Consider the following 13,866-nt stretch of genomic DNA (forward strand, 5'->3'; position numbering starts at 1 on the left):
ATATGCAGACATTTAAAGCATGACCCCAAATGTTCTCAATCCCTACACTTTAGCATTATCTTGGTTGCTCCCTGCTGAATCTTGCAACATTCCACACATACTATTGGGTCTTGCTCACATCTCCCTTCACACAATCTTTGATGTGTTTGCAAGTAAGCTCTCCTGGAGCCAGCACTGCATGCAGGATGAAGACCAGCACATTAGTAAGTAATGCTCTCTGGGTTCAGCTCTTCCCATTTGGAGAATATCCCAGCCAAGGAATGCAAAGCATTTTCTGAACCTCTACCAAACAGCTCCTAATAAATTTTCCTTTGCAGATGGCTAAAAGCAGAACTTGGAAGCCTGAACTGCCACAGTACTATTACACTTTCACCAACCACCACAGACAGCCCACAGCAAGGGTGCAGGGGTCGTTCACAGTGGAAAAGTAGTACTCAGGGACAAAAAGGCAGGAAAACAGGAGAATGTGTCCAGAATAAAATAAATAGAAGCAACAAAGTATAAACAGCATAAAACGCTCTAGGTACTGGTATGTTGTTTTCCTTTGTTTCTTAGTGAGAAAGGATGACAGGTATTAGAAAAAGCATTCATTTTTACTTAAGGTTTTGTATATCTAGCCAGAGCTAGACAGAAAAACAGGAAAGGACACGAGGAGGAGTGAAGCAGAGAGAAAACACAGGATTTCAGACAGGACAAAATGAGTCCAGCAACAATTTGTTAAGTTAATGTTCAGTCCACTTAAGACCTCTTAAGATGCAGCTATTAGGACTTGGAAAAACTTCTTTAGGCTAAAAAAAGTTATACGTGAAAAATCATGCTTGGACCTGGAATGGTAGCTGCAGTAACACGTCAAAATGCCACAATAATCTAAAAGTAGGAGAAAAACTTCAAAATATTATGCAGAATAATCAGCATTCCCAAGACTATCATCCCTAACTCATTGTTAAAACTATTTTTATACTCACTGAGAGGAGAAAAGGCATTAGGAATTTAAATAACTTTATTTAAACAAAGTATTCAGCATAGCCCATGAAGCTGATTCACTATTTTGGCAGCACATGGCATACCATTTCATAAGATGCTGCTCTAAAGCGATGCACTTATTAAGTTAACTTATGTTGTATCTGTGTAAGACACAGTATTTTAGTAATTACTAGTGTCTAGAAGCTCAGCAGCTTCATATGGGCATTTACCTCAATGAACAGTGGATATTAGCTTAAAGCCAAGAGCTACTCATCAGTACTTCTACCAATATCTAAAATCCACACCAGTTCTGCTGTAAAGGCTGAAAAAGCATTTAAAAGTTGAGATTTGCCCTTATTTCAGCTGGGACAGTTCACTTTCTTCCTACTACTGTGTTTTGAATTTAGGATGAGAATACTGTTGGTAGCTGCAGTGTGCTTCTTGCAGCACAAAAGGCGTACCTGCAACACCTTCCTATCCTTGCTAGCCATGTTAATGAGGGGATGCTAATATTGTTAGCATCAACATATTTCAAGTGAAATGCCTATTGTGTGTAGCTAAACATTTAATATAACATAGTATTAAAAAGAAGGATGTAGGACAGTTCATTAAATTTGATTTATTAGAATACAACTCATCGCATTTTGCTTATTGAAGGATTGCATTTTTTTTCAAGCAAACTGGGTAGTTGTACGTATTAGAGACTTTAAAAATCCAATTACAGTTTTACAAGCATTAAGTATATTGCTTTTGCCATCCACCTATCAGTCCCTAGAATACTTTCAGTTTCACCAGTGCAAGATGCACACCGGTCATTTTTCGGAATCGCTGAATCAGCATTTTCTGAAAACGTTGGGAAGTTCCAGGTGATAGCAATCTGCCACCTTCGTATGGATATGACTCACCAAAGATTAGCACATCATACTGCATTTATTTATAGGAGGAGCCTGAAAAGTTTTAGTTGCAAACAACCTACATCAACTTTAAATATTCAGCGTGTGGATATAAAACTCCAAGTCTTATTGGTGTTAAAATAGTTTGTGCAAGAATCAGGATTGTTACATGTTTCTTAGAGGTTTTAGCAACGTCTTATTTCCTGGGATAATAAAATAACTTTATTATCTGCCCAAAATAATGAAATTTGTTATAGCAGTGAGGCAGTGTCAGGGATTATCATCTAAATGCAAGCAGCAATATCAAATTTGGAACAAAGCTGACATTCAAAATATTTGAATTGTACCATCTTTCTTACTGCTTAAAATGATTGCAAAAGAGGAAGGTTAAATGTTAATAAGCGTAAGGCATTTTAACACTTACAAAATTACCAAATAAAGGTCCCAGGTGAACAATGAAGAAGTCAGTAAAGAGCTTGGTACCTTCACACAAACCAAGCAAATTAAACCATCAGCTCTGTAGTGGAAGGAGCTAATGCCTCCGAGTAACAGAAAACTAGTAAAGAGGCATTCAGTTACCTGACAGAATAGCAACTCAGTGCACAGATAACTTTGTAAACCTATTGAACATATCTGTTGAGAGTCTGTACTACAGACCATACCAACCCAGATCATAGTTGTATTTACGGTTGTCAATAATCCATACAAAAATCTATTAAAATCAGTCTGCTAAGTCACAACTAAGTTCAGTGTTTTAGGTAACTTCCATTTAATTGAATCGCTTGGCCCAATAATGATACACAGCTTGCCTTCATAATGCTGCTTGATGAGCTTTAAAACTTAAAGTGTAATTTAAAAAATTCCAACTCATTTTTGAAAACAGAAAAAAAATTATTTAAAAAGATGTGTAGGGAGACATTGGAGGAGACACCACATATCTCAGCCCCCTCACCCTACCTGTGCTGTCATGTTTCAGAAGGGAAGGCCTCCAAGACTGCTTAACCTCTGGAGAGCTGAAGTTCTTGTACAACAATTCAATATTTGTATTACTCTTTCTTCTTCCTTTCCCTTGCATACTCAGCCACTACATCTGGATGAACATTTTCTCCTTTTGGCAGAGCAGAACAGACATCTGCTAAGAGAACACAGCAGCATTCAGAAGCAGTTGCCTAGAAACAACTTCCTAAAGGGCAGAAGTCTAGACTCAGTTTTTCCTGCACAGAAAACAATGGTTGTTCCAAACTCTAATCCTACTGAAAGTTCAGTGAATTCTACATCAAGTATTACTGAGGTATACTAACAAAAATACTGGAAGTGTAACATCCGATTTTTAATTACTATTATAAAGAATTTTCAGAGCTTAATATAGTTTCTAAAACATTTCAAAATGTAACATGCATCCTTTGAAAAGTTCCTGTCATAGTACAAGGTTGTTGGTTAATCAGAATCCCAGCAATTGCTAAACATTAAGTGAAGCTGAAAATTAAATAAGATCTAAGGACTTCCAATACGGAAACTATCTCAAAAAAGAGCAGAGGGCACCCAGATTTTTCTAGGGCATCAGAGACTCAGAAGAAAGTACAGCACTCATTTCACTCCACAGCACGTACCCTAGGAGTTCTGAAATCATGGAACTTGCTAAGGCCATTGAACGATGACAAAAAACATGGAGGAAAGTCCAAGAAGTCACTGAATCTGCAAGTTACGAATCTTACAGAGCCACCTAGGAGAAAAGAAAGTAATCTACTATAAACCATATATTTAGAAGTAACTAAACCACACATATCTAAACTTCACCTTTATAACAGAGGAATTTGATTTATATATGGCACTCATATATGAATATAAATTTCAAAAAGAAATTTAAGACACAAAGTTTCTTCTAACAGATTCAGTTATGCAACTTCTGCTTTCAAAGCTTAAAAACACAGGTTAGACAACTATGCCAAAAATGGTTGAGGTCTATCAGAATTTGCTCCAAACCAGGAAAACAGATTATTTTCAATCAGCATCACTGGAGAAAGATACTGATCCCAAGCAAACCTTTCTATAAGAACTACCAGAGGAGGAGAGAAGGAAATGGGGCACTTATCAACACAAACCGTCGTTCACAAAAAATGCACCCAAGTAACCTTAAAGCCAGCCCCTGAAGGTTATATTCAGATTACAAGGCAGAGCATGCTGAAGAGACTGTTTTATTGGTGTAGTACTGTGGTTAATTGTTACCTGAGGACTGTCAATGCTTTAAAGCAGAACAGGGCTGGTGTCCTCACTCAGTACATGCAGTACACCACTGGTGCTTGTCAGGAGCAGCTGCCAAGAAACTCCTCCTGCTTCAGAGAAGAGCAGACTAGTCCAGCATGATGTCAGCTGCATTTAAAACATTCAAAGGATGTTGATGCTACAAGATGTAAACCCACAGCATTAAGAAAACAAAGTGGCTTGGGTCAGAACAAAGGATACGGAAATACTGCACTGTTCCGTAGGGTACAGGTAATTGGAACCTTTTAAGCAGACAGTTTTTCCATCAAAAAAATGGTTTCCTAACACATCACTTCTGACAACTGTTTTGAGAAGTCTCTTACTAGATCTTATTAGGTGCTGGTATCCAGCCCTCTGGAAAGCTATCAGTGCCAATCATCTTAAACCATGCAAACATGGAACCCATGCTATGACCAGTGGTTTTGAGCTTTCAGTTCTGCCAGCTTCTAGGTGCCATGATCACTCAGCCTAGGGAGATCAACAAGTATCTACAGTAGTTGTAACCTCCAGCAGTTTGAAGCTGGCAAGAAGGAATAAATTACAGCAACTACCTGCTATTTACATCGTCCAGACACGACTTGTTAGTAAAATTCTCTCCTTACTAATGATTTTGAGCTATTTATGCACAAAGGGAACACACGCATACAGAAACTTCCTCAGCTCTTTTCTGTCCAGCAACTCTACCTGCAATACACTCTTCCTCCAATTTTCCCAGGTATTCCACCCAAAAGCCCCAGGTCCTGCCATGTTCTATGTCACAGGCTTCAACCAGTTACAGACACATGCCAACACAGGAAAAAGTAGCTTTTTTTTCCATTCTCTTTTCCACAGCAGTGAAAGTAAGGACTTTCATCTTACAAGCCAGCTAATGGTTGAAACGTAGAAATGCCAACACAGTTGAGACCATCATCTTGCCAACAAAAAAAGCTGCCCAGTAGGGACACGAGGAGCAAGCAGAGCAGTGAGTTTAGGGAACACGACACACATGTGGAGACAGTGTGATTAGGTAAGTGTCATTTCCTTCAAGAAGTGGGACAGAATTCATAAAACATGCAGAACTCTGCAATAATAGGAGCGCTATTTTAAGCTAAATTCTCAGTTATGTCTATGCCAATCCACATTTAATTCATGTTTTCCAAGACAAATTCTTTACTTTTCCTTTACTGCCTGCGTGCAGAACTGATCAAGAGAGAATACACATTTTAAACATGACAAGTGTGAAAGGAGAAACAAAGCAACACACTGCTCCATCATCAAACTAAATTTGGAAGAAACCGCAGCCTACTGAGAAAGCTACAAGGAATGCACACCATGAGATAAAAAGGGCACTTTGAGAAGTGAGGCAGGAAAGGAATTCACCAGTTTCCTTTTGTAAGCCATCGGGATAAAAATCATATCGTTCTGTGTGTTTCTGTGCATATGCATATGTGTATTCACGTGGAGACGCACTGCAAAGATATGTGAAGCTCACAAGACTCAGATTAGGTAATTCCACATCAAATCTTACATTAAAGGAAATTTTAAAAGTTCCATTAATGTTGTGTACAACTCCCCAGCCAGGAAGGATCCAACCTGCATGGATGAGAAGTGCACCAGCATGATGCAGCTGCCTCTTATGACAAAATCAGGTAAGAAGTATCGGAGGTATTACACGACCAAGACCTGGGAAAACTTTTAAGGAAACATTTCAAATACAATCTCAGCCACATTCATAAACTATACTGTCTTTTTTGCACAAGCGAGGATTACAAGAGCTGGGACACTGCCTAATTATTTAAAAGAAAATTTGTTCACCTCAGAAAACACAGACTCAATTTCAGGTTGCCCCATTATGTGGAATGGAGTAGGGTAACATACAGACTTCAGCCTCACCCATAGCAAACTCAATTTAAAAAAAGAAACTCAATATAGAGCATTTAATACCAGAGAAACAATTTTTTGAGATGAACTAGTTGATTTACATACCTGTTTGCACAGAAACATCCTCCATGCATTTTTCTAGTGTTCTATCAGAACCACTTTTCTAAGCATAGAATTAAACAAATCATCTGGAGTAAACTACATTACGAAATCACAGTGCCTTAGACTCTGAAGATAAACGTCAGTATTGTTGCTTTCATGCTGGGACACACTATAATGAATAAGGAAACTTACAATGAATCAAAGAGAATTTTTTCCTAAGATGGCTTAGGAAACAACATTATTGTAAAACATTAAAAACAACAATCTACAAACAGTCATTTGAGCTGTTATTCCTGCAAGGCAAAGGTGCCTGCTAATAAAACACTGAATCACAATAAATACAAGTATTTTAAATTACATTCACTTAACTCAGAAGTATTAGAATTACCACAATTGTTAGTCAGAATGCTATCAAGTTTTGTTTTACTTCATCTGTATGCTGTATTTGCCAGTGGATATTTCCTGACTAACGCTTTTGGACATGATCTAATCAATTTCATTGTTCCATTATCAAAAACTAAACAATTTGTGAAGAAAATAAAAATCAGTAACCACTTTCTCTCAATGTCAAAAAACATTTTTTAAAAACCTGAAAATGAGTTTGGATTATCAATATGCCTATGGCAAAACACCAGTAATAATCTAAAGACTCATTCCATGGAATGGATTAAGTTATTCACAATCCTTATTCATAATTTTAATAACGATGCATTGCATTTTCACATTCTGAAACGTTTAAAAATATACTGTATATATATATTTTACAACAAAAACATACAAATTAACATACAAAACGAAGAACCAACATGCTTTGGAAAGTTTGGATATAAAACCTGCATTTCTGAAGATATTTCACAATATCCTTTAAGGATTAAGTATCAACAATGAAACAGTGGTTTTATTCACTGAATTCATAAAATACCTCTTCCATATTTTTCATGACAATAATTGCTTTCAATTTTTCACATAACGAATTTTGATACAAATAAAAATATAAATGAAAAAAAAAAATGAGATCAAATTCAACATCTGTTCTCTCTCGAGACCTTTGTCAGAGAACTTTTTAATCTGAGAAAAGAAGTACAGAAACCCATTTTAAGAAAATAACTATCAAAAGTAGGAAAAAAAACAAAGCACCATCCTGTATTTGTAAACACTCAGGTACTGCAGACCTGATGTTTCAGAGTACCCACAGAATACTAAGTTTCAGATCGTATTTCTATTTGAAACATGTGACCATGCTCTGAAATATGAAACATTTTAGCAGATAGGTAGCATCATACTGTAGAGATGGAAAGTCTGAGACAGCAGCTCCATGAGTTCCACAACTACTGCTCAAGACAGCTGTGAGACAGTTGCACCCACACCTCTAGGTGTTTCAGGCTTGATATTTTGATTCAGAAGTTTAATTTGTGGACAAGCCAGATTTTACCAGTATTTCAGATTAGGTAATCACTGTGATATCTGAAACAGAATTCAGAACTTGGGTGTATCCCTGATAAAGCATGTAGAGCTTAATACATTGTTTCACACAGTGAAGACTAATGAAAGCCCCCCTTAGTTATACTGTGACTTTTAAATAGCTGAGAGCTATTTAACGATTTCAAAGCCAACCCAAAAGCCAGGCAACGGGTCAAAGTAATTGGACATCAATAAATCTACAGCAGTTGCGTTGGAGAAGTGACAGGAAAAAATGCTTTGAATTGAAAACTGTAATAGCTTTTTGCCACCGTAATGCTTCCAGATTGCACACTCACTCTTAACAGGGGGCTGTGCAAAAATTTTAATCCTATTTTTAATTGAGAAAAACAACCACATGGAACACAAAAAAGAATGACAATCCAAAATAGCATGGTGAAACACTATTAAAGTGCCCAAACTGCTTTTACATTCACTGGAATCCATGTCTCTAAAAGGTTGAAATATCCTGATCTAGCAACACATGGTCCACTAAGCTATCACCTTGTTATTTCATCCCATGAGTATACTGTATGATTAGTAGAAATTTTTTAGCAGACAAAAAATGAAAAATGAAATTGCAGCAAGAGAGCATGGCAAACCTGAGACCTATTAGTGCATACATCTGCTTAAAAACTAAAAAGATAGAAAGAGAAAGCTAACAAACTACAATAAAAGTTATGTCTTCAAAGCAATAGGTTATAACAGGGTGGGAAATGTTTAATTTGTTTGCATATGCCTGCAAAAGGGTCACTATCTTTCTGAAAGATCCGGTATTTTTCACAGCATCAGATTTACGGCTAAAAGCCATAGCAGTATTTATTATTATGCTTTTCCCACCCTGGCAGAGAATAAACATGAATTAAGAAGCACAGTAGAAGTGAAAAACAAAGAGGAAGAGGAGAGAGAAAGCAGCAGAGAAAGACAGAAAAGGTGAATACAGAGCTACAGAAGTGTTTATTGAGCATGCTACAGAGGTAAGCAGAGTACACACAAAATGAAATTAAACAACCATCAAACCTCCCAACTTTGTTAGAAAATTAATTTTTAATTGTGCCACTTTCAAACTATACTGAATTTTACAATTCTAAAGATGTAAAAACTCAACTAATAGAAAATATACATGACCATTTTCTCTACATAGATAACAGAATCTATGAATCTTGAAACTAAGTACATCAATTTCAAAAAGTATTGGTCATTTAAACAGAATCAAGGTAACAGTTCAGATTGACAGAGAACTGCTTTCAAATTAACTGGATCTGTAGATTCTGAGCCATGTTTATAGTAAAGTCAGATTAATTTCTAAATATAAAATATTTTGAAGAGATTTATTAAAACTGAATATTACAATGCAAGGTAAATTAAGACTAAAGGCACATAAACTTTGGTCCCACCTGGTTGTCAGTTTTAAAAAACTGCCACAAAATTTCCTGCAAGTGTTTGTTTGCAGCGAACTTTCTTTATCATTGAAAAATACATGCACCATTTCCTGAACTAGCTTGACCAGTCTGTACATGCTCAGAAATCCACAACCATATTCCATATCTTAATTACAAACTAAAGATGGCAATATATATTTAAATGCACATAAGTCATGTCAACTTCAAAAACATCTACGAAAAATATTCAGCCACAAACAAGACATTACTTAGTGCTGACATTTATATGATACATCCCACAAGAGTGTGTACAAAAAGGTTAAGATTCCACAATGCTTTCCACACAGGGCTCAAAGTCACAGAAGTCACTTCTTGTCCTTTAAGAAATTAATATTCTGCACCTTGGTAATTTTAACAAATGCCTACATTCATAACTGAATCTAGACCAGAATCATAAAATACTAAAGGCCTTCTTTTTTTTTTTTTAAACAAAAAAAGCATAAAGCAAAAAGTAGCAAAATCAAATAGCAATGTTTTACTCTTTCAGTACAATGTATCTTACCAAATAAAAAGAAAATTAAGTGACAAGCCAGCAGATAAAGAAATCAGTTCCAAGCAGGAGAAACAAAAGCTTAACCTTTTTACACACCCCTGCCTAAACATATTCAAATTATCATGTAACAATGTGCCCCACACAACCAAATTCGCTTTCACTAGTTACGCAGTTCCAGCAGTACTAGCTTTCCTTTATAAGGCACGTATGTCAACTAAGTTGAAAAACTGTGGTATTAACTTGAAATCTTTCAAACAAAGTGATGGTTTATCTAAACAACAGTTGGACAACAGCAGTTAGTATCACTGCCCTTAAATTTTTCTCTTATTTTTCAAACAACCAAGGAATGATAACAGCATGGAAAACAGAAAGAAAATCCAAAAATAGAAGACAAACTCTGGTCCCCACTCTCCGGAACAGTCAATAGGTGACAACACCAAACAATGCAATACACCCTCATTTTCAATCTGCCTTTTTAAATAGTTGACTTAGAGAAAGAAACTCTCAGGTGGTGATTTTCTCCAAGGTTGTAATTGTGAAGATCAATCAAAGCCTGAATAGCTTCTTCTACTGTTGACATCTGAAGAAGTGCCATCTTGTGATCTCTTCTGAAACAAAATAATGGCATTAGGAAGTCGAACACCACAGGAGTTGTTCCTAATGTTTGCTTTGCTCTAGGCACTTTTCCATAAGACACACAGCAAAAAATGCAATTAGTCTGTCTTTTGTTACAACTACATACAGAAAAATTACTTACTGAAAAAATTTAAATGCTTTCACAGTGCCTCCAGTGTTGGCAAACAGTGTGCGTAAATCCTCTTCTGCTACTGATGGTCTACAGACAAAAAACAAGCAGAATCAGAAAACAAATTAATTCACTGTGTTATGATTAACACAAAATACTACAGGCTTCCTGACAAGCAAGACTTACGGAATATTGGATAGATGAAGCGTTGCAGATGGAGGGAATATATTCTGAAAGTTTTTTGAACCAGGTTTCTTGAAACGATGCAGAGGTGAATTACCAAAATCTTTAGTCAGCCCTTGATCATCAAGACCCTCTCGAGGTAGTTGAACTGTTTGATGTTTAGAAAGGGTAACACGAATTATCTTCCCATACATTTTTTGTCCATTAAGATGGCTCATAGCTGAAAGAGACAAAAGGTTTCTCAATGTAGTATTACTTTCCAGTAGTATGTGACACATTATGCACAGACCTTCAAACAAGAAAAAAAAAAAACAAGAAAATCAAGTCAGTGAGCTAGAAGACTAATCGAAAACTAGGTCTGCAGAGTACACAAGGATTTAGAAAGTCAGTTTCAACTTTTGAATTATTCTACACTGTCAGGCTTTTGAAATACATGTGGATGAAAAAAGATTTCAGATCTTGTCAGTAACTAGGATACAAGAACTTTCAGATGTAAACATCCTTAGTTCACCTGATTTTACATAGCTTAATTTTTTGGGAATATGAATAGAAATCTAATCTTACCCAGCTGGGACTGGTTTCCATCAGCCATCTGTATAAGAGCACTGTCTTTCTTATTGTATAAAATCTTCACACGCTGCACATCACCATAAACACCTTTTCAAAGTCAAAGGTAACCCAAAAGAAAAAGTTTATTTTAAAGCCAGTCAACTAAGTTACATATTTTCACATACCAATGGAACATTCAGACAGCAACAAGATCACTCGCTCGAACTCAACACTCTCACAAATGAATAAAGGAGATAAAGATTTTGAATAGTGAGTTTTGAAAAGAATTTCTGATAAACCCTCAAAGCTATGTGAGTGATATTAAATTAAAGACCATGCAAAATATATTAGCATGCATTAAAAGAAAATCTGTGTCTATGGAGAGTTTTAAACAGCAAAAGAAAAACAGCAAAAGATTTACTACTCAATTTTAAGCCAAAGTGCTAGCTACAAATAAGAATTAAGGTGAAATAAAACAAAACCAACAAAAAAAAAAACAACAAAACAGAACAAAATCAAATCAATAATAAAAGTATAGTGCTAACAATAACATACCGAAGAGGGTAAACAGACTTTGGGGCGTAACCATCTTTAGAAGGAGAGAAGAGCAAGCAGCGTAAGACAAGAAGAGAGAAGAGTCGAGGAAGAGCGGAGATGAACAGATCATCCATAACGAAGGGTGGTTCCCGCAGAATGGTGAGGTGGTCATGGATCATGGTTTCAAGGCGGTTAATTGGGGCAAGTTGGTCCGAGGAACATTTTGTTCAAGCACAGAAGCATGAACATAGGGAATGAAGACAGGGAACGTAGACAAAGACGAGGAGAAAAGGGTAAAATGGGGAGGGGCATGGGAATTTGGGCAAAGACAAGGAAAGGGAAGTTGAACACAAAGGGAAAAGGATGAAATGGGGAGGGGGAAACAGCAATGCAGAAGAAAAAAAAATAAGTGGGGAACAAAAAAATAAAATATAGGTCAGTACATAGGAAATGCAGGAATTTGGTCAGAAAATGGTTGGTTTATGTACTGTACAAGAAAAACTGAGTAAAATGTAGTCACCCAAGACAAATATGGGTAAAGTACATTCATATCAAGAGTAAACTACAGCATTTCATCTCAACACGAAAATAAATAAAAAAGCATGCAATAGAAATTTTGAAATTTAAACTTCAACTGCGTAAGCATGGCTGGTTATGAAATGCAGGCAAAGAAATCTTTCAAAATGGCACTCTGACCTAAAACATTTTAGCATGCAAGACTGTGGATGACAAAATAGTACCAGATGATAAAATAAGCTTAATGATTTCTAGTGACAGAGGCCAGTTAAAAATGGAACAGCTAGACTGAAACAAACTTCCCACATTTCATACCAGCTTTCACAGCCATCAAAATAAAAATAAAGGACGGTAAAGATGCATAACCAAACAAACTCCTTTAGATTTCAAAGTTAGCAAGAAAGATACAGTTAAGGTGAAAGTGCTTTGTCAATTTTTCCTTATTATTTTTAGACAAATGAGAAACTGCAATGAAAAAAAATTACTAAGAGAGACTGGAAGAGTGCTTCGTCAAGATCTTTGGGAGAACCTTTAAAGAAAAATGTGTTAGAGTAGTTCACGTAAATTAAGACCTTACAATGTGAGATACAAGCATGAAATGAAGCAGCAAACAATTAGAAGAAACAAAACAGGAATTCTAGTTTAAATGGTCATAACTGCAAAATAAAACAAAAAACTTTCAATTCAAATGTGAAACATGCAATAGTTACCATACTTTAAGAAAAAATAGGTAGCCAACTATCAAAGGACATTTTAAGTCATTAGCTACCTCAGAAAACAAAAGTATTTAACAAAGAAGACTTCAAAATTAACTTTGGGACAGTAGTAAGGTAATAAATATAACAGCAAAAATATTATGAGCTTAAAATCCAAACATAAGAGGCCAAATACAAAGAAATAAAATGATGACCAATGAAGTATGGGTAAAGAGGGGAAAAAAAAGTGTCAAATTATTTCACTGACCTCTTCATTTAAATTGCTAACCAAGAGAACTGTATTGCCACCGGCTGAGACTCCAGGCATTCCCACACGGCCAGCAGCAGCAGCTGCAGCTGCAGCAGCAGCATTTGGAATAGCCAGAGGACTCAGAGCTCCTGGAACAGCTGCAACAGGAAGCCCTAATTTTAAAATAAAGCATATTTTACGAAACACACACAAGTCGCTTACGAAAACAGCACCTATATCAGTACAAGTGTTGAATATGACTCTACAAAGCTGACCATTCTAGCTGCTGTAGATGTCCAGAGAGTTGTAAAATGAATTAAATGAACGTGAGGGATAGAAATATTAAATATGATTCAAATCAAATCTTCAAAGAGATGAGGTATAAAAACTACTCTCTCCTCTTTTCAAATAAGCATTCTTGTGCACCAGAACTGCTCCCCACTGTATTTATATCACCCTTTGAGAGGTATTGCTCACTTCAACTTCATGCTTCATCCATTATACTCTAGAGCTAGTCAAGAGAAAAGGCCTATCCATCTCTCACACCATAATGAGCTGAGGAGGCACAAGGCTGCACCAAACTGGTTATTCCATAGTTTTATATAATCTGATTCCCTAAAAAAGCACTTTACCACTCCAAGGAAACTGAGATCCTACAGAAATCTGAATGTTTCACATGGTGATGTCACTGCTGTACCTGGCAAGTATGCTAATTCCAGGAGCTGTGAAAGATTTTTGCAACATACATGCACTGTAGACAGCTCATACAAGAATATCCTTACATATTTTAATCAAATTCTTATTTGCATATTTCACAAAGTCCACTAAAAGGATATTTATGTAGCAAAATATGTAAAAAGAACAGGAATAGAACTTAAAGTGTTTTATTTTCTCTTCTGAAATTGGCTTCTCCAATTT

General features: G+C 36.2%; 1 protein-coding gene across 2 annotated transcripts in view; it reads right to left on the reverse strand.

Moving 5' to 3' along the window:
- Nucleotides 1-8,566: 8,566 nt before the first annotated feature.
- The window catches only part of PTBP2 (polypyrimidine tract binding protein 2), a 46,044-nt gene continuing 40,744 nt past the window's right edge, over nt 8,567-13,866 (reverse strand). For both annotated transcript variants that reach the window (XM_085231704.1, XM_085231703.1), the window contains 6 exons: nt 12,967-13,121; nt 11,506-11,539; nt 10,966-11,058; nt 10,405-10,621; nt 10,231-10,308; nt 8,567-10,081 (listed from right to left, as the gene is read on the reverse strand). In XM_085231704.1, the coding sequence (XP_085087830.1) occupies nt 9,949-10,081; nt 10,231-10,308; nt 10,405-10,621; nt 10,966-11,058; nt 11,506-11,539; nt 12,967-13,121 (710 nt within the window). In that variant the 3' untranslated portion in view covers nt 8,567-9,948. The remainder of the gene's footprint in view (nt 10,082-10,230; nt 10,309-10,404; nt 10,622-10,965; nt 11,059-11,505; nt 11,540-12,966; nt 13,122-13,866) is intronic.

The sequence above is a fragment of the Meleagris gallopavo genome, chromosome 10 (genome assembly GCF_905368555.1).
Source record: "Meleagris gallopavo chromosome 10, MGAL_WU_HG_1.1, whole genome shotgun sequence".
NCBI lineage: Eukaryota > Metazoa > Chordata > Aves > Galliformes > Phasianidae > Meleagris > Meleagris gallopavo.